At 44.2% G+C, this 27,621-nt stretch overlaps 1 protein-coding gene across 14 annotated transcripts in view; it reads left to right on the top strand.

Moving 5' to 3' along the window:
* The window catches only part of pdlim5b (PDZ and LIM domain 5b), a 65,134-nt gene that overhangs the window by 9,949 nt on the left and 27,564 nt on the right, over window positions 1-27,621 (top strand). For 7 of the 14 annotated variants that reach the window (XM_081702715.1, XM_027003458.3, XM_027003457.3 and 4 more), the window contains exons 1-2: window positions 10,352-10,486; window positions 15,643-15,835. In XM_081702715.1, coding sequence (XP_081558841.1) covers window positions 15,765-15,835 — 71 coding nt within the window. In that variant the 5' untranslated portion in view covers window positions 10,352-10,486; window positions 15,643-15,764. Of the gene's footprint in view, window positions 1-7,692; window positions 7,773-10,351; window positions 10,487-15,003; window positions 15,206-15,294; window positions 15,320-15,642; window positions 15,836-21,143; window positions 21,302-27,621 lie in introns of those variants that run through there. The other 7 variants (XM_081702717.1, XM_081702714.1, XM_081702718.1 and 4 more) reach the window with 6 other exon arrangements.

The raw sequence follows: 27,621 nt of genomic DNA, 5'->3' as shown, positions 1-27,621 counted from the left end.
TTTTGTACATTTAATTTTTGATTAATTTTAACATGAGCTTAATCTAAACAAATACTTGGTGGCGTTAGTATTTACCTTGCATATTAATTTGATACCCAGGCCAGTATGAAATGATAGAATGGATATTGTGCTTTGCCAGTGACTACTTATGACTGAGCCAGAACAATCCTGTAATGATTGGCCCCTAAATTAACCGCAAGGCCCAACTGATGGAACATGGGCAGCATTACAGCTTCATATGAATCATAAAGTCTTTGCGCTCAATCATTACTGTCTGTGTCAGTCCCTGCTTTAACCCTGCGTCATATGGGCCTGGGTCGCACAAGCTGGTGTAAGAGGACACGCAAGCATGTTGGTGTGAGAAACAGAACTGAGAAGTGTCGGGTCTGTTGGTTGCATTCTTCAGTGGCAATGTGTTTTCAGAGTGATGCAGATGTTTCCTGTTTTGTGCTGAACAGGGATTTTATTATGCGAATCTGTTTGTTGTTTGATAGCTTTTACTGGAACATGGCGTAGTTATGAACACAAGTATCTTTTTCCTCGTGTCAGTGTTGAAAAATATTTCATTGCTATAAGGATTGTAATGTTACAGTTATATGCCAAAACTAGAATCTATCTTTGGTATTTAAACATGGAAACGATAACCTATTACGTTACAGACTAAATAACTAAATAGAATTTCAAAATATCTACGCAGTCGTAGACAATGACGTCATTTTGAAAGTAGCTTGGTACCTGATCCCCATCATTTGCTCTACAGACAGATGTCAAGGAGGCAGGTGTTCAGTTGGTTGCAACCTGCAACCTGTCCACTAGATGTTAGGAAAACTTCTACACTTCTTCATTAATCTTGACGTTTTTTTAGGGAATGAACGCTCAATATTTCAGAAGTATGCCGTGTTTAGATATGATGTTTTAATTTATCTGATTTTGTCATATCATACAGAAGAGTAATTTGAGAAAGAAAAAAAAATCTTTTAAAATATTTTCTTAAACAAAACGCTACGTTTTTATAGATGACTTGTTGTGGAATGCAACTTGCAGCCTGAAAATAATTTAAAAACCTCAGTTAATTGGAATGAAAAATGTTTGCTATGCCTTGGACATGTGGCGATAGTCAGAACTTAAAGCCAAACAATACAGATGCCTAGTTTGGACCCTGATTTTGTCATGACGCCATTGTGTGACATCGTCTTTTGTAAAAAGCACAATACGAAACTACAACGAAATTGAGTTTATAAGACACATCAGTAAGAGATAGAGATGTATATGTGAAATAGGTTTATTAAGGCTTTTCCATGAGTAATAGTGAAGATGGGCCTAATGACTCAAAATAGGGGCAAATAGTTAACAGGGGATCCATAATTATAAACCAAGAAGGAGGCAGGCTAAGGTGAGAAAAATTCCCACCATGGAAGGGCAGAACTCTTTGATGATCTCCCTACTTCAACACACCTACTATAACTGGCATTTAACTGGTGAATCGGATGTATTTGATAAGGGAACTGATCTAGCTGGAGGAGACCAGAACCTTCAGGAGCAGAGTCTGACACCTCTGCTCTGGAACTACGACCACAAGGAGACAAGAATGTGGCTAAGCACAGCAGCACTAGGAAATGTGAGCATCATGTCACTGGGCACCCAGGGAGAACTGGGACTTACAGAGGCTGTGTCTACAGAACAAGGCCCATGTGCTCCAGGATAAGGGGCCAGGATAAGGCCGGAGAAGCTCAGAAAGGTGCTGTAACACACTGGCACCAAATTGAAACTCAGTGAGTTTAGATAATGCATTTGGATAAGCGACGACTTTAATCCCAATATTTTATAGCACTAACAACATTTTAAACTACACATTGACTGCACAACCATCGATTGTAATTCAGTTGGGAGACCAGAGTGCTGCAGAAACCACAGAGCTTTCTCCGGCCTCCACATTCCATGCACCCTTACTGCCTTAATGCGTCCCGTGGATCCTGACAAATTTGTGTCCTGTATATTGTCCAAGAACAGAAGTATATGGGTTCATACAACAGAATCATTCAAGTGATGTTTGACTTGTATGATTGTGTTGCCTTAAATAACTTGGCAGTGAGTTAGAGAGAGAGAGAGAGAGAGAGAGAGAGAGAGAGAGAGAGAGAGAGAGAGAGAGAGAGTGAGTGAGTGAGAGAGTAAAGAAGGTTTACTCAAGTCTTAAAGTCTGATCAGTGTTTCCATTGTCACAGGTATGGAGGTGGTGGACATAGATCGAGGCTTCCTCAGGGAGGTCGACATTCCAGACCACGCACCGGGCATGTGCTAGCCATATATGCCTTCTACAGGTCGGTCACCTCAGCTTTCTGAAGGGCTACAGAACAGCTTTATGGAACAAGCCTAATACACCTGATTAAGGGCTGCAATACTGGTCTTAGAGTTGAACTGGTTGTGATTGTGAGGCAATATTTGAATATTTAACTTTAAAACTAGTGAATTGGGGATTTAGGAACAACAGTACAGATGGAATCAGATACTGTAGCCTTCCACGACCACAGAATTCCTTCCCTAACATGGTGGATTTTGCATACTATGCTGAATTAATTTGACTTGCAGTCATTTGCATCCTCTGGTCCTCTAAGTATACTTACATTTATATCACACTTATTTTGCATGTTTTCAAGCAACCATGGACTAGTAACTGTTCTGGTCAAATCTGGTCAAAGGTGATATTGGCTCTGATATATTCAAAGATAGCACAGCTTTAATGAAGACAAATATGATAATTTCAGCAGTTGAGGGTTACATGCATTAATGTCTGTATCAGTTTCCATTTTGCATTTGCGTTACCTAACAGCAGGTATGTGAACCAGCAGGTATAAATTAATTAGTTTTCCCCCAATTACAGTCACAATCAGCATGTTTTATTTCACCAGACATATTACACAAACGAAGACTCTGTCTTGGTGACTGTAGACGTAACATACAGATGAACTCAAGAGCTCACTGGGTAGCCAGAACTAGAAAAGCATAAATAATGGCATTAAATAATGGCATTAAAAAAAGAGTTAAAATAGCATAAAGTAGCATGGAAGAATAATAAAGATGGAGATTTAAACAATTGAGGCATAATGATCAATCTTCTTCACTTGCACACACTGAGCGAGGTGTGAGTGGAGGCAAGCAAAAATTTATTCAGTAACGCAAAAGCAAAATGAAAAAGGCTCACAGAGCAAGCAGCAAATGGGAAGGACCAGTTCAGAAGCAAGATACAGACAGGAGGCTTGGAAGCTGGGCCAGCAAGAGGCACTTTGGGTTGATACTGTGCATCGGTGTGGCGGCTAAAGTGATGCTGATGTTGTGGATTGGGGAAGTGATTGGTGTGCAGATCAGCGATCGGTGTGTGCAGATGTGGGCGGCCAGGTGGGTGACGACTGAGCCGTGATACGTTTTTAATCACATAAGGTTTCAAAATCAGTTACTACAACTGTAAGTGAAAGCAACTGATTTACATAACGCTGAATTAAACTTCTAGGAACTGACTAAATTAAATAAATACTACAGTGCTTGTTTTTTTTTTTTTTTGTTTGTTTGTTTACAATAATAATGTTACCGGTGGATAATTCATAACATAACAGCAAGAGCCTGTATAGCCCTCCGTGTGTTACCTGCAGTCTGAGCACTGTCATTATTAAAAGAGGTTCACACAGGTGATGTGAATGCACCCTTTGCAGATACAACCAAGCCCCACCCTTCCTTTCCATTCCTTATGATTGACAGTTATAAAACCCTGACCCATTCTACTCTCCTTACACTGATTGGCTTGCTTCCGAGTTGTGCCTTGTCGGTGCTCTAGTGCAGGGCCTTGGGCAGGTGTCTAACTAAAGGAAGCCAGTACTGTTCTGTAGGTGATTCCATCAGAGGAAAATGGCAGAGCACTAATGAAGGTATATAATCAGTCACACCACACTACTAAAATTCTCTAAGCCAGTTATTTAGCAGTTGGTAGCTTCGGGGAAAATTACATTTATGTGCACCAGACGGGGACAGAACCAATAAACAATCTCAATGCAGATGTAAGACATACCCTGAGTAATAGTAATAGTAGCAGTAATAGTAATAGTAACAGTAATAGTAATAGTAATAGTAATAGTAACACTAATAGTAACAGTAGCAGTAACAGTAACAGTAATAGTAACAGTAACAGTAACAGTAACAGTAACAGTAACAGTAATAGTAACAGTAAACTGACTGCTGACTTATTGTTCTTTCCACTCTTACGACACCTGTTCTATATGTACCATATCAACGGAGAGGGTTCTCTGTTCTACTTTGAAGACTTCAGGGATATAATTTAAAAATAATGAAGGTTAGAAAGATTAGTTTTAAAATCCCACAGTAGACAGTCGTGACATTCAAGTGCTGAAATTTTGTGCTAGGAGCTGCCACACAGCAATATGCAGCACGGTTTCTGTAAAGATGTGATAAAGCCTCAACGTTAATGTAGACGTTTTTAAGGTCAAGGTGACCTTAAAAACTACAACATTATAGGACTGTAAAAAGGTATGTTAAAAAAACAAAAAAACAAAGGCCCCCTGACAAACCAAATACTTAAGACCCTCTGGCAAAAAAAAAAAAAAAATCCTATTAGTTCTGCTGTTGCAAATAAAATTACAGATCTAAATTTACAAGGCTTCCAGGAAAGATGGAAAGATGGTGGCTAGACGATAACGGAGTGGTGTTCATGGGGTAGAGGGTTCCATCAGCGATGTGGCGTTGTGGAGAGCTCACACCTCTTCCACAGTGGACAAGAAGTGAAGGCGTCTAACAGTGTGCGGTATGACAGCAGAGGAAGATGGCCAGACCTGCCCCGCTGTGCTCTGTCTTCAACACCTGTGGGTCACTGCAGGACTACACAAACAGGCTCTGAGTGAAGTCATGCCTCACTCTTCACACAGCAAGCTCGTCTCTTAGAAACAGCTGGTTCCTGTGGTGACAGAGAATTACTTGTCTAGGCCACAGAGCTGTCCTGGATGTTAATGTCAATGTTACGTGTTTTCCTGATATACAACAGAGACGTTTTACCAACATCTTTGCTCAAGATCTTCCTGACAACAGAGGAAAAAACATATTTGCAGCCTGAGGTAATTGCGTGACATAAATGATTAATTGGGACTTTTTCAGACATAGCAGCATCCTGACACCATATTCCAAAGTGGTGTCTGCAGTCATACCCAAAGCATCGGTCAGTCACAGCCCTTAAATCTGTGCCATCATTCGCTCCAAATACAGGTGGCCACTCCCATCCTCTTGCTCACATACCTTCTCAGGTGAAGGATACCCTGGCCACGTGGATTACTGCAACTCGCTCTCTTGGTCACGCTTGAATTGCGTCTTCCCTTCATGAACGCACTGGCTGAGAAGGTGCCACGTCTGAGCTTCCTGTCCAAGCCCCTCCTTCAGGGGCGTGTATGCTCACGCAGTCACCTGGGTCAAAGGCCATGTTCCGCCGAATATGTTCCAAGTCTGCTGGTGACACAGTGAGTCAGTACTTTTGTGTGACTGCTACAAGTCAGTACTTTTGAGTGACATCTATGAGTCAGTACTTTTGAGTGACATCTATGAGTCAGTACTTTTGTGTCCCTTTCCCACAGGTTCTTGATTCCTTTTAAGGATTTTTTTTTAGATCTACTGCTGCCAAATTTTATGTCGCTACACACCCTTGGCCACCCTTTGTTAGAAACACCCACTGTGAACCTGCACTCAGTAGGCACTTTATTAAGTACATCTGACTTACAGGTGCATTTCATGCAGTTATGCACTCTTATCTGATGCCATTTGTATTGGTCAGTTATTCTTTAATGTTCATCATTCTATAACGTTTAACATTACAAGGTGATCTATTTCCACAGGAAGCCATTCCTGGTTATACTTCCCTGTTTCATAGAGGAGGTGGGATGTTTGGATCACGGCCAGTTCCGTTTTCACTTCACTCTTTCCACCATGCTGATACAGCTCATAAAACTGTGTCAGGACTGTAGAGGCTTATACGTTCTCTTGTTATGAACTCACCCAGCAGTTTGCATCTTCTGATAAAAACCCTGTGAGGTCACACTGGTCATGCTTCTCTTTGCGGTAACCTTTAACATATCTACTGAGTTTTTGGATGAATCTGTTAATCTTTTTTTTTTTTTTTTTTTGTGGTGGGGGGGTGGCTTTGGTGGTTTGGCCATCTAAGACTAAAGTTTTGCTTGGTATCGCTCAGCTCACCAGTGCCTTCCTGCTTCTTAACACTGTAGCAAACTGTGTAGCAAAAAAAGGTTTCTTTAGATGCATCAAATATTAAGGCTACATCTGTAATTGATTCAGTCTGATTATTCAGTCTTGTTGCAGCCTGTGCTCTTTAGGAACCTGAAGCATTTGGTGTCTGTGACATAGATGCTGTGTATAATTATACAGGGTAGGCGTATTGTAGAGTTCAGTCAAGTGGACCAAAGACCTCAGTCCATCAGTAGCTCAAGATCAGCCTTCGTGCTGAGAAAAAAGGAGAGAAGACATGAATCTCAGCAGTGCGCCACCCAGAACATGTCAAGAGAAGGTACGTGCGCTGGCTGGCAATCACAAAGCAGTGGGATTATTCAAAATGGCTCGATTGGGTTAGAGTTCTTAGGAAAATGGAATGGAATAATGCACGTATAATCCACAATGATCCACAGCCAACCAGGCCAGAGAACACTCGCTCAGCACCTGGTGCTGGAGTCGGTTGCCGTGGTGACTACACCCCTCGTCACGGTGAGGGAGAGCCTAGAATCAAGAACGACAGGAGAATCAGAGCATGTCCTCCCACGAGATGACAGCACATCACCAGGCTTTTACAAGGACACAGTTAGGCCCCAAATCATCAACTGGCATTGTTGAGGAGACTTGGCATATTGGGGGTGGGGGGGACTGCTCTTGGTCCAGAAGGGTTGAAACTTTTCTCCCCAGATACTGGAGAAGTCCTTTACTTGAACATAAACCTTGATCTAGTGGGGCACACTTTTGAAACACGACTATCTGTGGAGAGCTTGTAGGTTTGTAGGACACATCTCATCAGACTCACCAGACCAGTTCATGCTACTCTCACACACGAACAATCTATAGCTGAATTAATTGGCAAAAATGCTTTTACTAAAATATTTTCCCACAAATGTGTTTCCATTTGGTCTGCCTGAGCACTTTTGTCACCGCTAGAGTAGTAATGAACACTGCCAGTGCGCTTGGGAAATTCCCTGCTTTATCTCCTGCCACATCAGAGCGTTCTTCCGCGACCGCTACCTGCTCGTTGTAAAATGCATTTTAAAGTCCTTTCGTGAGTCTTTGTACATTGCAAAACAGCGGACATGGCGGCTGTTATACAAGCAGATCCCTGCGATTCTCAGGCATTGAACGGTTTTAGTTAACACTTCACACCAGCATGAAAGCTTTGCAGGTCAACTTTAACCCACGACAAAGACTCCAGATCATCCGTCCAAGGAGATCTCACTTTACAGCACACCTTCTAGAAAATCACCTGACACATCTGTCTTTTTAATCGTTGTTACTTAACATTTGAATTTTCTATTGTTCCCATTTCCATTGATTTTGTCATTTCTAATTCCCATCTCATATTCTTTTACGATCCTGATTTGATTGCTATCTTTATTTACTATTCACACGTGCTGGTTTTTATCTGTGTCCCAGAACACACGGCCTTCTGCCGCCCCTTGGTTTGAAGTACTTTCTGGAAAGTTGGGTTCATCTGATACATTCGCTACGACCCTGTAAGTATTCTGGATGTCTTTTTGGTGCAATTTCTTGCAACTAGCTCAACTTTATACTAAATTACGGGTGTTGGTATTTAGCTTTCCGCACTGCTGTAATATCAGTCGGAGTAAATGCCCTATAGAATAAGGTGATGGTGTGTGTGATTTCCCCCTGCTGTTGTTTTTTATTCGACCACTGGATGGCGCCACCTCCCCACTCCAGGGGTCGTGGAGTGGGGCTGAAACAGCCTAGCCAACATAAATCCCCTGGCAGATCATATCCCAAAAATGACACCAGCCCCAATGTGCTAGCTGTAAGCATTTAGGTTGGATTTAGAAAATAATCTTTAAAACTAAGACATATGTTGGTTAGTTAATAAATGTGTTTGGTGCAACAAAATATTTAACAAAATACAAAATCTAGTATATTTTAGCCTACTCACTCAAAGGAAAAAATGACATCAGCATTTAGTGACGAAGGCGAGGGCGCCGCACTAAGGAGCAGTTTCATCCGACCTGCGTGCTTCTCGCATGCCGTCATTGGGTCTTAAATAGAATTAATTGCTAGAAAGTAGTGCAGAACCTTTTTAAAGTGGGTGAATAACCAGCGTACAGTTACCGAATGCTCATAGACATCCACGAGGGCACCCAGGATGTGTTTGGCTGCAGCTCATGCTTGTTGCTACCTGCAAGCTAATGGCGACCTTGCAGGAACAAAGATAACACTACAGTACAGTACACTACACACTACAGTACACTACAGCACACTACACTACACACTACAGTACACTACAGTACACTACACTACACACTACAGTACAGCACACTACACACTACAGTACACTACAGCACACTACACAGTACAGTACAGTACAGTACAGTACACTACAGTACAATGCACTACACACTACACTACAGTACAGTACACTACACTACACACTACAGCACACTACACTACACACTACAGTACACTACACTACACACTACAGTACAGCACACTACACACTACAGTACACTACAGCACACTACACAGTACAGTACAGTACAGTACACTACAGTACAATGCACTACACACTACACTACAGTACAGTGCACTACACACTACAGTACACTACAGCACACTACACAGTACAGTACAGTACAGTACAGTACACTACAGTACAATGCACTACACACTACACTACAGTACAGTACACTACACACTACAGTACACTACAGCACACTACACTACACACTACAGTACACTACAGCACACTACACAGTACAGTACAGTACAGTACACTACAGTACAATGCACTACACACTACACTACAGTACAGTACACTACACACTACAGTACACTACACTACAGCACACTACACAGTACAGTACAGCACAGTACACTACACACTACAGTACAGTAAAGTACAGTACAGTACAATGCACTACACACTACACACTACACTACAGTACAGTGCACTACAGTACACGACACAATACAGTACAGTACACTACACACTACAGTACACTACACACTACAGTACACTACACAGTACACTACACAGTACAGTACACTACACAGTGCAGTACAGTACACTACAGTACAGTGCACTACACACTACAGTACACTACACAGTACAGTACACTACACAGTATAGTACACTACAGTACAGTGCACTACACACTACAGTACACTACAGTACAGTACACTACACACTACAGTACACTACACCACACTACTACAATCGCAAAGGTATTTTCAGCCTTTGAGATTTGTGAAAACCTCAACACAATTACGCACCTACACTGGTTTGCATGAGACATTCTGTTATGTCAGAACATGGCTAAATACATTTAGAGATAAATGAACTTATTAAAAATATTAAATTAACATTTTTCCTCTTCTAGGTGACACCACCATCTTAGAACAGTCTTTTTTAGTCTGCAATTTTTGTAGGTCCGGTTTGACGCTCGACAGGCATTTAAAATATGTCAAACATTTTTACAACTAGTTTTATATATATATATATATATATATATATATATATATATATATATATATATATATATATAGTTTTCTTTATCTTTCTTTTTATACTTTAGATTTAATCAACGTTAACAGTTTGTGTAAATGAGAGACGGTGGAAGGATATGCGATGCGATATTTTTCCTGTTATGATATGGTTACGCCTTTCTCAGAATATATATTTCTCAGAAATAGTGCTGCAGACTGGCAGCGCTTTATTTTCACTGACTCAATCCAAAGATCAGAGACCAGAGATCAGGCTACTTCATGAAAGTCTCTACACTCCTGAAAAATAAGACATCCTCTTAATTTAAAAAAATCACTATTGGCAATATTTCACCACAACCTAATGCATTCCATTTTATTCCCCGAGACTGTCTGAAAATGTTGAATTCAGTGTTTGGCTGAGGGTCACCAACCTAAACGATGCGAACGGCCCGCTGTCGGCTCTAAAGCTTCCCAGCGCAACAGGTGGAGTCTTTTGGGGGTTTTGCGACTTTTTTTTGCTGTTGCGAAAACTTGAATTAAATCGCACGTGTTGATCGGTACGTTTGCCCAGACGTGGGGGAGGATGATTTTGCCCCTCTGCCCCCGGCTCCTCCGCGGAGGAGGCGGAAGTCGCAGCGTCACTCGCTTACGACGCGTTCTGACGTCACAGTTCCCCTTACAGCGCACGAGCAGCGTTCGAGGCGCACGAGCAGCGGCCGCTGGGTTCTCGCCTTTGACGGTAAGTTTCACAGAAACTCCTACTGGAAACGAGGAACAAAAACGAATATTTAAGTGGTTTAAATTGCTCCGGTAGCCGAAGTTGTTCGTGCTTTTATCCAGCGGAGGACATCTGCGAGGAGAAGTTGGTGACACATCTCAGGACAGCCTTAAACAGAGCGTTTGTGCCGGTCGACGGATATTAAAATACGTGTGAAGGCTTGACAACTAGTTCCAATGTGTTTTTGCGGTCGTAAAGTCAAATCCGTTTTCATGCTTCGACGCGTTTGGCGTTTTAACAGGCTACAGGCGGCTGGTGCGCAGAAAACGAAGCTTTAAAGCACGTTAATTCTTCAGGAGGTTTGAAGTGAGGTGTGTGAGGGTGTGACGGGACACCGGGGACCTGAGGCCAGTGTCCCGCTTTACAACCGCTTTAGAAGACCTTTAACGTTGAAAGGTTACCCACATTTAATATCTGTTTGTATAAAAGTGCAGTCTCACATTCAAAGGGCAACAGTTCAGTCAGTAGATGGCTTAGTAATGCGTCAGGTCTAAAGGGCTGTTTTATTGTTGTAGAATAATTGTACGAAAAGAGCAATTGATGCGATTTGGGGAAGGATTAGAGAGGAAAAAAATATCTGCGACTCGGTTTCTGTTGGCTGTGTGTTTGGTTGGCCAGTTTGTTGCCAGTCACGAGCTGAGTCTGCAGCACAGCTGGAAAAGTCCGGCAGCTTTCAAAGTCATTTTTGTGGTTGCTGAAAACCTGGCAAGGCAGTGACCTAAACTAAATCTGCTACTATTTTCCTACTTACTCTATCAGATTTATAATGAGATTGCAATGTGGGTGGGTGGCGGGGGCTCATGCGTATGTAATCACAGGGTATTTAGAGAGGTGGTATTTGTAGGCTAGGTCAGGGCTGTCTGTAAACCCAGGTGTTGCACCAAATCTCCTTTATGTGGCAGACCCATTAAAGCAGGTGTGGCACGGCACACACCCAGCAGGGACTCTGGCTCAGTGTCAGGTGAGGAGATAAAATTGCAGGTGCTTCTTGCCAAGGGGTCGGAGATAAGCTCCTGGATGCTTGAGTTATTCCAGTGCTGGCTTGATGGTGAGCCTCGGGCCATTGGGCAAGTTGAGTTAGTCTGGACCGTCTGCAAATGAAACAGTCTTCCGAAGGCAACAGAATATTCACCAAATATTACACTTTGTCACAATAATGTGTCAGATGTCTAAAAAAAAATGGAAAGTGCTGTTCCCAACAAGGAGATACCGATGAGATCTCTCTGTTTCAGTATTACAAAGCACTTCTTTTTTTTTCATTTTTTAACACGTTTTAAAAGCTTTAAAAGTTGATTTGGAAGTAGTCTCCTTGTCCTGACAGACTTTGACTGAAGTACATGTAAAAATAGGTTTTTGGGGTCAGCAGAATAGTTTCATTGTGCAGAGGTCGTGTGTGGTCACTTGTGGAGGCCAGAGCTTGGTAAACATTAAACAGTGAGATGATTACTCATGACGCTGAATGTCCAGTCAGGGCCTCCTTCTGCACCTTTCATAGGAATTCATGAGCAGATGCGAAAAGGTCCGGTAGATCCTCAAGCCTTCGCTTACGGAGACTGGGCCTTCCTGTAATTTGCATTATTTTTTAACACAGTAGTACGTGTAATTACGTAATTCCAGCAGCTTCCCAGATCCTGCATGCTGGCGCGCCGTAACCTGCTATTTTTGGCCGATTTGAGTTCTTGGCTTTGTCGTTAGTCCAGAGCACCGGGGGTGGGGTTGTGTATTATTACCATTCCCAGGCCAGTTCCATTCATCCCAAAAGAAATGCGGCCCTTGTTCCCTGTAGACCTCGGCATGGGTGAGTTCGGCTCCGGTGAGACCAGGTTTTCCAGGGTGTTCTTTGGCATCGTGTCTACTCTTGGGAAAAGCTGGCTGTAACTGGCAGAAGGGTGCAGATGCCACACTGTTATGTCATTTATGTTCATGGAGACGAACGTGTGAAGAGATCTGTTTTGCATTTCGTCAGTTTCACCCGTGCTCATGACAAAACGAGAGCACAGGAGACTAGGAGATGGTGGTCTAGGCACAGATGGAAGGTCTTGTAGAGTAGTTTAATCCAAAGTCTCTAAACTACACCTATTGCATTGCAGGAAATTACCAGAGAATGAGATGAATTCTAACTCTTCTGCATCTAATATACTGAACTAATGTTTGTCACCTGTCACTTTGTTCTTGTTTCCAATTATTTCTACACATACATTGTTTTAAAATATTATTATTATTTTTAACTTGAGCCACGTTCCCAAGAATATAACTCTGGTCACGTTTCAGCATGGGCTTTGGTCCCTATTGTGGCGATACGGTAAGCCACTTAACTTCTCTCATTTGTAAACTGCACGTGGTCCTTGGAGAGACTCAGTGGAGCTCTGATCTGAGCTTAGTGTGTCTCCGTGTCACTCTGACGTAGCTTTCAGGGCAGCAACACTCCTAATCTCGATTGAAGAGAGTAACAGAAACCAGATTGGTCAATTAGTCAGTTTCCATAAACCTGTGCTGGTGTTGTTTTATATGATGCTGAATGGCTACCTGCTTTGGAAAACTGCTTCATTCGTTTTGCATTTACGGTACTGAACGGGTCCTCAGAATGAGTTCACTGTGAAGCAACCCCACCCTTAACAGGAAGAGCTGTGACAAAGGAAGCCACTGTAAGAGGAACCAGGGTCTCTTAGAGACCACAAGGTCATATCACGATCACCTGATGAGACAAAAAGAACAATCATCGGGAAAAATTAATGAAAAAAGATTCTTCTAGATTTGTATGTTCACACACTTTGAACACGCAGCACTGCTTTACTGAAGTTCTATATAACATTAAACGCAGAATAAACATGAGATGTTAATTAGTGTCGAATGACTTGCTTATCTGCCTCATTCTTGCCTGGTCTTAGCTTGGGCTTGAAGCTGCATAGTGTTTTAGAGCCCCAAGATTGGTCATTCACTACATTTAGCTGACCTCTGACCTTTTCCGAGGCACGGATGCCAGTGCTGTCTTTTGTTCTGAGCACAGGCTGCTTGTCAGAGGAACTTCTGCAACACCCCCCCTCCCCCCTAAAAAGAGTGACGTGTAGTGGAAAATGTGCAGTCAGGCAGACACGGCGCACAGTAAACATACCTGAGCATAACACTGCACTTAAATTAGCGCTGGGCAGGATACCAAATTTAGAGATAGAGTTGGCGTCTTTAAAACATTGTTAAGGAAAATTCATGGTATTGAGAACATGAGCTCAAAGGTTGAGGTGAGTGAACAACAGTAAGGAGAGGAAGAGGGTTGAGGTGATCCATATATATATATATAATATATAATGAGAGAGACAGAGAGAGAGAGAGACAGAGAGAGAGAGAGAGACAGGGAGAGAGAGAGAGAGACAGAGAGAGAGAGAGAGACAGGGAGGGAGAGAGATACAGGGAGAGAGAGATACAGGGAGGGAGAGAGAGAGAGACAGGGAGAGAGAGATACAGGGAGGGAGAGAGAGAGAGACAGGGAGAGAGAGATACAGGGAGGGAGAGAGAGAGAGACAGGGAGAGAGAGAGAGGGAGAGAGAGAGAGAGGGAGAGAGAGAGACAGGGAGAGAGAGAGAGGGAGAGAGAGAGACAGGGAGAGAGAGACAGGGAGAGAGAGAGAGAGAGACAGACAGACAGACAGACAGAGAGGGAGAGAGAGAGAGACAGGGAGGGAGAGAGAGACAGGGAGAGAGACAGGGAGAGAGAGAGAGAGAGAGGGAGGGAGAGAGACAGGGAGAGAGGGAGGGAGACAGACAGGGAGGGAAAGAGACAGGGAGAGAGGGAGAGAGAGACAGGGAGAGAGGGAGAGAGAGACGGAGAGAGGGAGAGACAGGGAGAGAGAGAGACGAAGGGAGAGAGAGACAGACAGACAGAGAGGGAGAGAGAGACAGGGAGGGAGAGAGACAGACAGGGAGGGAGAGAGGGAGAGAGAGAGACAGGGAGGGAGAGAAGGGTTAAATGTTAATGTTCCGGGGGAAGGGGGGGGGTGACTTTCTTTCTTTGTTATTGTTAGAAAATATTTTGGACTGTTGTATGAGATGACATTATGTGGGTGCTAAGCCTCAGTAGCTGAACTGTAAAACTGATCTCGTATCAGTTTAAACTGCGCAGCCCTACAGCTAATTCTGGTTTTCTGGATACTAATCCTACCGTGTCCAAAGAAGCCCAGCTCAGTTCGGATCAGTTTGGACTTCTTTTGAATCTCTTTTACTGGGAATGTGTCTTACTAGATGGCCAGAGGGGTTGAACATTATTGATCCCGCAGAAAATTGCAGGGTAATGTCCGCCCTTTGTCACAAACTTGCCCTCCAACAAACGGACGGAGCGCTGGTCCACTTGAGGAGGAAGGGATGAGGGTGGCGTTAACTCGGGCCTAAAGTCATCACTGTTGCCACTGTGGAACATTCTTTCTCAAGCTCTCAGTCTCTAATCCTGCCTTTTAGAACGTTTATGTTTGGACTACGCTGGATTCCCACGGGGTTTCACCTCGACGACAGCCTTGCTCCGAATGGCTCTTAAAACACTTGTGTGCATGCATTCACCACTCACCAGCATGATATAAATAGGCATTGCTCCACAGGGCTGGTAGTAATTATAGGCTGCGCAGGGACCCCATTCCCAAGTAATTTTTAAATTTTGTTTCAGTGCCTATCTTGTTGGTATTTGTCTTGTCAAAGGGTCAGTTATTGATTTATTTATTTTTTTGTGTGTGTGTGTTACTCTTACTCACATTAGATTTGGTTTTACTGGCTTGCTGTCCTGGTTACGTTTATTTCGAGGAGGACTATTGTAGTGAGTACAGCTGTTTTGTAGTTCAGAGCTCCACGTCATTCTTAAACTTTTCGAGCAAAAGAATGTCTGTCTGAATGTTGCCGTTCACTCCAAGGATACACAGGACATCGTCCAAAACTCACACGTCAGCCCTCCCCGCAGGCTGATATGGATGAGGGGGCGCTGAGCTGTCCAGCTGACTTCTGTGCATCACGTCGCGTTTGTGCACTCGGACTGCGTTTTGCTGTTGCTTGAGAATGAACGAACAGGACAAATGACCTCGTCACAGGTCTCCGCTGCCATGGCGATGCACTGAAACTGAACTCTATGCTCTTGTTCCACAGGCTGCCAGTCAGACTTTTGGAGGTGCTTGGTCTCTCACACGCACGCACGCTCACAAGCACACAGAGACAAACCCCAGCCGTGCCAGAGACGACCATGAGCAGCAATTACAGCGTGTCCCTGAATGGACCCTCTCCATGGGGCTTCAGACTGCAGGGGGGTAAAGACTTCTGCACGCCCCTCACCATCTCCAGAGTGAGTATCTGCTCTGACTACTGGAGTCTAAGTGGGTCTCAGCTGTACCCAGGGCCATTTGTTTGGGAGTGTTCAGTTTAATATTTACGCCACCTAAACCAGCTTTATCTATTATAAGCACACACACACACACACACACACACACACACACACACACACTCAACATCTATTATTGTTGAAGTGCAGGAATTGCAGACATGCTACCTATGCTTTTTGGTTGCTGGGTGTTGATAGAGACACTACCACAGATCTTACTCTGCAGCTCATGCTCACTAAAACCAGTGTGGCCTCTCTCTCTCTCTCTTTCTCTCTCTTTATCTTCTCCCTCATTCCATTTTTATCTCCAATATCCACTCTCTAAGTGCAGTGTGAGCCTGTTCTCAGAAAAGTGATACTGAGGTACATTTGTCATTTTGGGAACTCCTCCAGGTGCTACATGGAAGGACTATAAAAAGCTTCAGGGTGTTCTTTTGCTGCTAAGTCAAACTTGACTTAAGGGTTTTCATGTCTTTTGAATGTAGAGCCAAACATTGTTATAAAGGTGAGGGCTTGTGTCAGGAAGGTCTCCATGTCTTTATGTCTATTTGTCAGTGTAATGTCCATGGTCATGGGAAACGGGGCACATCAAAGTCAAGACAGGGCCCGAGCATGCCTTGGTTCCTTTACACCATAACGTGGATTTATTTTGGCTTTAAAACCATTTCCTGAAAACGTCACCTTGGGACAGCCTAAATGAACTCAGGCCATCTGGCCAGTTCTGCTCCTGTAAGTGACTCTTATTCTTAGCGTCCATAAACAGCAGATGGAACGTCCCCTGTTAGCAGCCCTAAAGCCTTCCCGCGCTTGGCTCTGCCGCCGCTACTCCATGGGATTCTGGGACGGATCCGTCTGCGGAGATGCCGAGAGGCCAGCTTGGAGGATCGTCTATCCGGGAGCCCTGCAGCCGTGAATTCAGACGCTGCACTGGCCCAGGAAGAGCGCAGTGCTGACGGACAGCTGCAGTTGCAGCGTTTCGAGGGTGCAGGTGGCGTGGGAGGATCTCTCTCGGCCTGCGTGAACCTCCTCCTGCGTTTTAGTCGGTAATGTGAGACCTGCCTAACATTCATTGATGGAAATATAAGATGTGGGATGAGTTGGAGGCAGAGAGAGACATATTTGTTTGCTGAAGTGTATATGGAACAATGTCCACACAGCACCTGGGACTGGTGGGTGATTTGAAGCTTTAGGCAGTTATGCATGGACGGTCCACCTAGTTTGACCTACTTTTGCTATCTCCTTCATCCTCAGGACAGGCGTGTTTTCACTGTAGGTAAAATGCCAACAGATGCACCACACCCACTGGCTCCTGTAGTCTCGGCTATAGGCCTTTTATGGGAACGGTGTGTCTGTTTACTAGGCAAGGTGTGAAACCAGGGCCTGCCCTTGCATACCTTGTCAATGTGCCGACACACTTTGAGAAGAAACCGCACGCATCGTTGTGGTTGCGATGTACAAACCTCTCCCAGTGTTTCACTTCAGCACCATTCCACAACCACTCTCATTCACAGGAGATCAGCAGGTTATCTGGTGACACAGACCTCCTGAACATTTTTTTTTCTGGCTAGGGCTTTAAATGGGCTTCCACCTTATGCTCGGACACGTGAGATGCACCGCGCGTGTGGATAGAAAACGAGCCGTGTGCCGACGTGGTGGGGGAAACGTGCACTACTATTACTGTGTGGTTCAGCACGCAGATGCCATGACTGAACACGGGCGTGTGGAACCATGTGGGCAGGGCTATGATGCACTTATTTATGCGCAAGGGCATCACCGCAGCACAGCCCTATGGGAGATAATGGACCTTCCTGTCAGAGAAAGTTATTTATGGTCTCCAGGCAGCCGACTCGGGGGAGAGATGGGGAGGCGCTGATGCTGACGCTCGTTGGGAATGCGATCCTTTGTGGAAAACCATAAAGAAACGGAATAAGCTGCTGTTGTATTTTTGCTGCATGTTCTGAATGCCTTATAAGGTCTGGCAGTCCGAGTATTTTGCCTTGGGGGAGAATTGAGCTCACGTTCCTTTTTGATTCAGACGGGAGGGTTCCTCTTCTACAGAACACACCTGAGCCGTTCCTTTGGCCTTCATTCCCCACCGTGGTGTTGAAATGCCTGTATTCCCAGGATGTTGGATGAGTGGAGCCACTCCCCAAGTATGTTGAGCCCTGAAGCTCCAAACACACCGAACAACTGTCATGCCAGACAAGAGATGGCGTTCACTCTCTGATTAGTGGGCATGTAATACCTTGTGTAGTACTGCGACATTTGGGCAATTTGTTTTTGACAGATTGCGTTGATCTCAGCTCAGAGAGAAATGTTACTGTGAGCTTGGACAGCATCTTCACAACCAGGGTGTATGGAACAGGTTCTACATATGAAAACAAATAATGTGTTTACAGGAGGGGTGTATTTGAAACTGAATCAACCACACTCTGTGGCTTTGGCTTTTTTTTTTTTTTTTGTGCCCCAGAGGGTTATGCATGTTACACATGACGAGAGCAAGAGTGTGTGTGTGTGTGTGTGTGTGTGTGTGTGTGTGTGTGTGTGTGAGTGCGTTTGAGTGTGATTTATTGCCTTACTTGGCCAACATGACAACAGTGTGGGGACATGAACCATGAAAACCTGAGCGTGTAAACGCATGTGAATGTAGCTTAATCAGAGCTATCTGAATTGCGTGAAGCAGGTGCCCCAGAGCTTCCTTACAGAGTTGAGTCAGGCAGTGTAACGGTCGAGCTGTCTAAGTGCTGCTTCGTTCTCGATTAATTTTCAGAAGTGGTTTTCAGGGCCTGCTGCTAACTTCCTCTCCCCTCTGGCTGTGGCCTGAGTGCAACTCACCTCAGCCCACTGCCTCTGTCCCACCTCCCCGGCCTGCCTTGACACATTAACCCAGGCCCTTCCTCGACCTCCGAGCCTGGGAGCAGGTCTGAGGCAGAGCGAGCCATCTTAAGTCCTAGAACGCGCAGAGTTACAGAGCTTCCTTAGTTTCCTGAGCCTGGAAGTCAGGCCTGAATTGGTAGGAAATGGGCAGGTTGCTGGATGTCTCTGACTGAGAGGAAGTGGTTGACGTGTTTTGATTGGGAGAGGGTGATGCTTAAGCTCCAGACAGCTTTATATACAATATTCCTAGGAAATGGCAAGTGAAGGGAAATTTAGATATCAGGCATCTTTCAGCCCTACAGTATGGTGAAGATTGGCAGGTGATTTCAAACCCTATGGTAAAACATTACAAATAAGGTAAATAATAAGTCATAATACAACACATCTCCTTGATATATACACGCACACAAGAATTCAGAACTCTAAAATGCCAGATAAACGCGTGTCTCGGTTTGGCTCCTCCCGTCCATAGTGTTCCAGAATCTTCTGTGCTCCGTTGCCATGGATGCCCCGACTGTGGCAGTAGAGGTCACATGCGCTCCAGTCTTGCGAATTACTGCTCCATCACTAATCTTCAGACTGTTTCCAGTAATAACGAGGAGAGCAGAGTGAGCAGACCATGACCCCTACGGGGAGATGGGAGACTCGAGGGAACGCGTCTGCGCTCCTCAGTGGTCACTACCCCGCCGTAGCTGTTTCCATAATTCATTGAAGGTCTCATCTATCAGCATAATTTTGTTTTTCCGAAATCTCTGTTCTTCATTCTCAGACATGCCAGTAATGCTCTATTCTGAGAGCCCTTTGTCTGAGTACATTTATTTCTGTATTTCGAGCAGCACAGAGCTTCTGGTTCAGGTTTCCCTAACTTGGTGTGCTCTCTCTCTCTCTCTCTCTCTCTCTCTCTCTCTCTCTCTCTCTCTCTCTCTCTCTCTCTCTCACAGTGTTTGCTCGCACATGACTGTGAGTTCTTTGGCCTGTTCCCGCCAAAAACGCAAGATTTGTTGTTTCAGGTCCTCAACCCGAGTTGTCAAAACATTTTAAATCTTGAGAAGAGTAAGGAACAGATGTTACTCCACTGTAACCTACAGGCTATAGCACACTACTGTCTTACGCTGTCCTGTAACTGTCTCACTGCGTAGAACTTTCTCTAAAAATGACCTCACGTTTCTGCTGGTTCATTTTAAACCACATACCCTAATACAGGGCTTGAACGTAAACCTGTATGTACTGCGCTTCACTGCTGAAACCTCTTTGCAAACAGACCCTGATGAGAATAACTGACAAAATCGAAGGTTCAAATTTAATCACAACACAAGTTTGGAAGACTTTTCACTTGGCATGATTTGCCATAATTAGCTGAATCCATTTTTGCTGTTATGATTAATTGGACTGAAAAAGATTCTGGCTGATTTTTGTTTAAATAAATTGGCTAATTTGAATAAAATAAATTGTAATTGGGTTAAGTAGGGAATCAGATCCTTCTTGTGCTCATTTTGTTGTTTTGAGATGATGGTGGACTTTGTGTTGCCATGCAATTGAAACAACATACATAATGTGTATTTTTATAATGAACTTTCTGTAATTTTCTAAAATTAATTTTTTTTCCTTCTGTCATTTCCCTATTTTCTTTGACCTCATTCACCTGGGCGTGTCCGAGCTTTAGTAATCGACTAGCGTGTTGTCATGGTCTCTTTCTCAACAGACTTTATCTGGTCAGGGCTTGCCTTTTGTCTGCAGGGAGGAATTTAACTTGGATTCCAGGAATGTTGTGAAACACACAACAAAAGTGGGACCTCGGCCTGCAGTGTCAGAACGCATGAGCATAAAGTTGCTGACCCGTGTGCTGCAGGTTCTAGCCTGTGTGGGGCAGGATGAATGGCCGGGGGTTGATTTTAATTAGGTTTGTTGTTGTTGTTTTCTTTTGCCGTCGTCCACATGTCCCAGCTGAGAGCTGTGCTCTGGTGGTGATTAGCAGAGGAAGGAACCGTTAGGGTGCGTGTCTTCTAGTCTAATCCCAGGCACAGGTGGGGTGCTTTTTCTTCTTCCCCCTTTCAAGACCACTCAGTAGCGCTTTTGTAGGCCCTTTATTATAGCTGCAGCTGATGAAAAGCTCTTTTAATACCTGCGTAACTCATTTGTTTATTTGTAGTGGTTGCCTGGAGTTTCCCCGTCTTTTAGCGAGTCCAGGGTCACTCCATTGTGGTTGCCTTTACTGATGCCCCCCGATTCCTCCAGCATTCTCTCAGCCCACGCAGGCTGCTAAAATTAGCACGCATTTGTTCAGCACGGGTATCAGATGTCCAGCTGAGGTCTTTACCCCCTCACCCTCTCTTACCCCCACCTCCTTTCTTAATCTACCTCTCCTTAGGGCTGGAATGCTTTTGTACTGTTTGCCTGTGTGATTGGATTTCACACACGATGAGTGTATGTTTGCATGTTGCGTGAGTCTGAGGTGTTCGCTGGGGCGGAATCCATTCAGGGCAATAATACTTTACCTAAGCTGGTGGCTTTAAAAGAACATCGAGAAGTCTGAGGAAAGGCGTCCTGTAGGTGGTGAGGCATATCAGTTTTAGAAATCTTATGTAATCTCTATGCCCTGAAGTGTTCTGTAAAAGTGTAATATTTCTGTTTAACACAGTGGAAGTCATAGTTGTTGCTATGTGATGTATGGAAATCTCTGTCATCCAAGGTCTGTATTTTAGGAGCACGGTGGCCCTATGCCTTGGGTACTGCCCTGAGCCGACTTTAAGCCTGTTTCAATTAGTAGGCCAGGATCGGCATGTGTAAGGGAGCGTGATGTCAGCACAGGCGGCACAACTTGGTGAATGACTCCAATTCCAGTATATTCCCAGCAAAGGTTTTAGTGCAACTTGCAGCACGTAAAAGTCCTGTGGCTTTAGCATTGTGCAGTGGGGGACCTCCCCCACAAGTGCAGCAGTATTTCAAGGTGCTCTTTTAACTTCTCTTTCACATGGCTTTTAAAAGGGCAAAGTACTTTAGGGTTAATTATTTGGTGCAACATGGTGAAACTTCAGTGGATATTTTCAGTTCTGCATGATCCCTGACGACTCAGCAGTCCTGCCTGGCCTGCCCCTGCAGACTAAGTAACTATGTGGGATCCTGTTTGATTCAACAGTAAAGTTATTATGGTCCATTAAAGTTGCCTAAAGTAAGGTGATTTATTTTTTTGTGTCACATAAGCGTCCTAATTAAGCATACATATTAAGCTCTTGTGAGTACTCATATTGTATAGACTAGGTGGTAATAATGTGGCAAAAGAATGTGTTTCAAGGGCAAAAACTGATGGTTGGGTTTCCCACAAAAATGTAAAATGTGAATTATTCAATCGTCCAAAGGTTTTTTTTATTTAATTTTTTTTAAAAAAGGCAAGGTTTTGAAAAAGGGGCCAAGAGCTAGCTTGCTTGAAACAGTTTGTCATTTCTGGTGGTAGAGACTTCCAGAAAATTCCCTGGCTTGCCATCTGCGGTAATTGGTTGACTGGAAGTCACACTAATTCGAATACCCAAGGTGATGCGCTAAGGCTCATCAAGGCCTACAGCCAGCTGAAAGTCTGTGAAATATTCTAAAGCACCATCACTATTGAATATTCCATGAGAGATGGATCAGATAGATCGGATAGCTAGCAGATGTAGTCTTCTGGGCAGACCAACGTAACATGGACGTCTTTTGTGTTTATTTGAGAAGTCAGTGCAAATGGATCTCGGCCTGGATGTCTCCACTAAGATATGATTTGTGCAGTTCTGGTGATGAGACCCGTGCTGTGTCCAGTTTTCACGGATCCATGTGAACAAGCCGGTGATTCATGACACGGATTGGCAGTAAAGCAGGGCAGGCTGTAAAAATGTCCAAGTTGTTCTGATGCATGATTTAAAGAGTGATGGTTTTGTGGTTGTGGTATTGTAAAATTTGTGTGCCAGACACTAGGCTCTGACAGTACAGTACAGCTTACTCACCTACACAGGTACTCTCTCTCTCTCTCTCTCTCTCACTAACATACACACACACATACACAATTTTGCTAATTTTAGCTAATTTTGCTCATCATTTCAAAGAAAAATTCTTTGAAAATCTGTTGGCGCTTCTGACCTCCTCATCTGAGAGTCTCAGAAACCAAGAAAAGTCTGATGAAGGAGGCAAAGTGCAGGTCAAGCCCTTTGCGTGGCATTGATTGTGCTCCAGTCAGCGTTCCTGTGAACCCAGCGCCTCTTTGGTCAGGTCAGGGAACAATAGAGAGATCTCTGTGAACGTCGGCTTCAGCTTTTTTTGGTAATTCCCTAGAACATAATTACTACATCAGCAATGAATAAGATCTTACTTGTAGCACTTTGTTTGTCATCTGGCCAAATGTTTTGCATCTAAAGAGCAATTATTTTGATACTTAATAAAGGATGTAATTAAACATTTTGAGAACAAGAGAAGTTCCCTTCATGACTCAGTACTCCTCTCTGTTCACCAACAGGTCAGTGCCTCAGCTCTTTACTTAATCCTGTAATAACCTAAATACACACAAAGAGTGCTAGAAACATTCCAGCACAAGGCAAGCAATTAAATGAGCTTGAAATCGGGCAAGTCTGTACACCCACACAGTGCTTCGAGCAGGGACCAGCTCATCTGGCTTCAATCTGCCAGTGGCACAAGCACAGAATAAAAGCACGTCCATTTCTCCTACTGCCTCCCTGCTCCGCTCCAATGTGTTCCCTTCACTCTACTTCTCACTTTGTTTTTGTTTTGTGGAAAAATGCCGTTTGGCATTGGCCGAGTGGCCAAGAAGACCGATTGGGTGGCAGGGCATCAGCAGGAATGATGGCTGGGATCTAAACTGGGCCGAGCACGTTATTTCAGCTCTCCTGTAGACTGGGTCGAGAACAGTCGTTTAAGAGTGAGCTCAAGACGGCTGTTGGAGAGAGTGCATGTCCTGGTGGGCTTCACACGTTGGCGCTACAGAAGGACTGGGGAATGGCGTCATTTTCTGACCTCTTTCTGATGTCATCTGGGTGGTGATTACAAGAGCAGCGTCATGTTGGCTATAAATTAAAGAAAAGCTTGTTTCCCGTGACTGATCAGTTGCAGTGTCTCTGTCTCTCTCTCTCTCTCTCTCGCGCGGACACACACGTACATAGCATGTACACACAAATGTTTGTAGTAGTGTCATTGGTCGTCATTAATTACGACACTACATGGTGATCACATGGTTGGTTGATCTCAGTGGCTCTGAGCGCAGGGACTGCTCGGTGTGCATCGGGCTCAGTACATTTAGAGCCGGTCTTTGGCTTTCTTCGCCTTGTGGAATGCTCTGTTTTGTTTGTGTTGCTATGGAAATTGACTTTAGAGTTGCTTCTCAGGGCCCATGTGTTTTCACCACTCTAAGTGAAATTATCACAGGCAAGGAATACAGGAGACGCCATCCACGCCAAACCCAACCAAGGGGACTGGCTCAGGGGGAGATGCATGTGCTTGAGGGGGTCTTTTACTTGGGTCTTTCTGTCCACGAAACCAACACTTGTCTCTTCCACTCTGCTTCTCTCTCTGCTTGGCAGATCCATCTGGAGCACACCTGGCCCGTGTGGCCTGTACTTCAGTCTTGGCTGATGATTGTGGGCCAGAGCAAAATCCCCAATCGCAAAAACAATCATTTTCAGTCTTGGTTGGCTCTTTTAGAAATAGCAGCCTACTGAGCTTCCTCTGAGTTTCTACAACATTCAGTGAAGGCGATGACAGAAAATGATGCCCAGTGAAAGTAAATATTTACTAATCTTTCAGCACTATTTATTGACTGATTGATTAATCCCAGGCTTAAATTCCGTAATGTTGCAAGACCCATGTACCACATATGAGATGTGTATATCAGCAGCGTTGAGCATGAACTAGTTCAACCGGGCTAGCTCGGGACGGTCTCAGGGAGACCGCTGGGTGTTTGACTCTGCGCCATATATGGAGCCCTGAGGCATGTACAGCTGGTATCGGAGCATTTTTACAAGCATTTATAATCGGCTTCCTGTGACTAGACGCTGAAAGCCGTGATGCTGAATGAGTTTGCGTGACTCACTCTCTTAGTTACCATGGATTGGCTGCTGAGGGAGTCTCGTCACCCTCAAAAGGGTGGGGAAAAACCTCCGCCATTTGCCGTCCTGGGGGCGTAGCGTAGCGTAGCCTAGCCCGCTCACCTGTTTGACATTACAATAGTGACAAAATGGTTGTTATGCTGTATTAAACATTGACCTTTTTTCTTCCGTTTTTCCCTAATAATAAAAGCTCCGAGCATGATGCATTGCCATGCAGTCGTCTTTATTTGATGTGATTTATTATTCTGTTCAAACCTTAATCCAACTGTGGTATCAGTTTATCAGTAGCAGGAGCTGTGCTTAGCCATCAAAGTCTGTATTACTGACCAAAAGGGAATCAGAAAAGCTACAGAGCAGTCCGTCACGTTTAGTCAACTCACTATTACTGATCGCATCCCTCAACATTTTCACTTTTTGTTGATTTGGCATATGCTTTTCTTATAAACACCCATCTGTGTAGATGATTATTCTGTAATGGAGTTACATAAGCACCAAAACATAATACACTTGAATGTACAGTACATCCTAAGATATTACACACTGCAAGCAGTACCTGGAATGCAACAGAAAATGTGTCATATTTAGACAACAGACATTAACACGCCTGCAAAGATATAAACAGAGTTTTTGGCGTGCAGTCAGCCCTCTGTGGTTTGTGGAGACTGGATAATTCCATAATGCTACCGGCATTTATTATAGACCACGTTAATGGGGAAATTTCATTTTCCTTTCATTTTGGTTCGTGTGTGGCTAGCAATGTTAATCGAGGAAGACCAAGCAGAAGGAGCTGGCGGCAGGCCATGCTGGAATCGAGCCTTCAGTTTGGTGTCTCCACTTGACAAAACATCGCAGTTTTTGCTTTGTTTATTGGTATGCTGTAATTTATTATAATTATTCAATTATTCTGTCATTACATTGTGTAGTGTAGAAGCGGCTCTCTAGTAGAGGTTAAACTGTTTGTGAACCTTTTCCCACAGTAGCTCAAGTGACTCTCAGTCCCCTCATAACTATCCCTCTTTTGGTTCGTTGTTTTAAATGTGATGCTAATCTTAATAAGTGAGACGTCTGTTGAGCCTTAGTTTTAGGTTGGCCATTGCTTTAAGAGTGAGATTGCAGATGTAGTTCCTGTATTCTAACCTGGCACTAGCTCGGTGCGTTTGGGCCCCAGTCTGCAACTTCATGATTGACAAAGAGGATCCATCCAGAATGCCGTTTTTCCTCACCGTTCCGCATTGCCGCTGAGGCGCAGTGTGTGGCTCCGTCTAGTTTTGGGGGCGGCACATGGGTTGTGACCTCTTCAGGCAGCTATAAAAGGAGAAAGACTCCGACCAAGTGGAACAACCGTCCATTAACATTTACTGCCTTGCACGAAAGCAGCGTGCGTAGGAACACACCCCTCTGTCACTACGGACTGGATTGTGCGGTTAGCGTCTCCGAGTGGTGAAGAGAAGGGGAAAAAAAGAATAGAAGTGTAGGATCCCATCCGTTTGGCCATGTGGTGTACTTTCAGCTGCCAAATACGTGTAATGAGAGGCATACGGTTGGCTTTATCCCAGGCCAAACAAAGAATATTTGTCTCCATTCCACTTTTGTGGTGGAACAAACTACAGTTAAAGTGCTTCATTTACACACCACAGTTGGATGAGAGAGACAGATCTGAACTTGAAATGGAAAATTTTATTGCATAGAACTTGCGGAGCAGTTAATATATTAAGTTTTATATGAAAACTTGTTGAAAACAAACCCAGCATGTTATGTCTTGTAAGGTCTAATTTTTGGCATTAGGATTGTTAAAACCAAGCAATGGGTATGTTGGGGAACATTGCATATCTTGGGCTATTTAATTATGTGTTTGTGGAGATGTATATTTTTTCTGAGACAGAGCTTGTTTGTTACATTTATAAAAAAGGAGAGACATAGGTGGGAATCTTTTCTGTGTGTGTGTGTGTGTGTGTGTGTAAAAGTAAAGCATTTGTCTGACTTTATGCAGAAGACGTCTGTGGGTCGTCTGTGCCGCAGGGTCTCCAGGGCCCATTGGCTTCCGCTCCACCTTTTTACGCTCTGTTGTCCCAGCTAGACTCATGAGTCGTAACATCTGAGCAGAGGTGAGTGAGTAACTGCTGTCACTCATGAATCGCTTCTGCAGCAGATTTGTGGTCAGCAGCTGTGAATATATAGTATTTACTCCGCTCCCTACCCACACCTTACCTCTGCGTAACGAGTTGGTAAAGCACTTTTTTACAGCAAGGCTCGTCCGGGGTTCCTCTGTCTGCTGCGTGCCTCACTTGGAACGTTTACAACGCTCTCCCTGGACGCTAGCATCCCTCTGGTCGACCGGGTCGTTGCAGTGTAAACCACGACGTGTTTCCGATGGAGACAGCGGAAACCTGTCCCGCATGCACTATATATAGTGTGCTGTCCACTGGTTGTACCAAGGTTCAGAGAGATTGCTTTTGTTAGACACCAACTCTACCTCCCCCACTGTTTGCACTGCTGAATTGGCATCAAACGGAGGCTGATTCATTAGTCCAGCTCTGATAATGGAATTGTTTGTTTGCGTGCGTGCATGTGTGTTCCTCAACTGTCCTTTTGTTGTCTCTTTGGTGGTGACTGGGCCCTTACATTTCCTTTTATAGTGAAGGAAAATTGTGTTATTCATGGTGGCGTTTTCGTAGCCTGACCTGTGTGTCAGGGTCGTGGGACGACACCTCTCTTCCTCTCGGTGTTCTCCCTCTGGGGAGGAGGTCAGTGCAGAGCTGCTTGTCCTTTTGTTCCTTCACAGAGCTGGCG

The sequence above is a fragment of the Electrophorus electricus genome, chromosome 19, assembly GCF_041902795.1.
Source record: "Electrophorus electricus isolate QZ-2024a chromosome 19, ASM4190279v1, whole genome shotgun sequence".
NCBI lineage: Eukaryota > Metazoa > Chordata > Actinopteri > Gymnotiformes > Gymnotidae > Electrophorus > Electrophorus electricus.
This window is presented reverse-complemented; position numbering and strand designations above follow the sequence as displayed.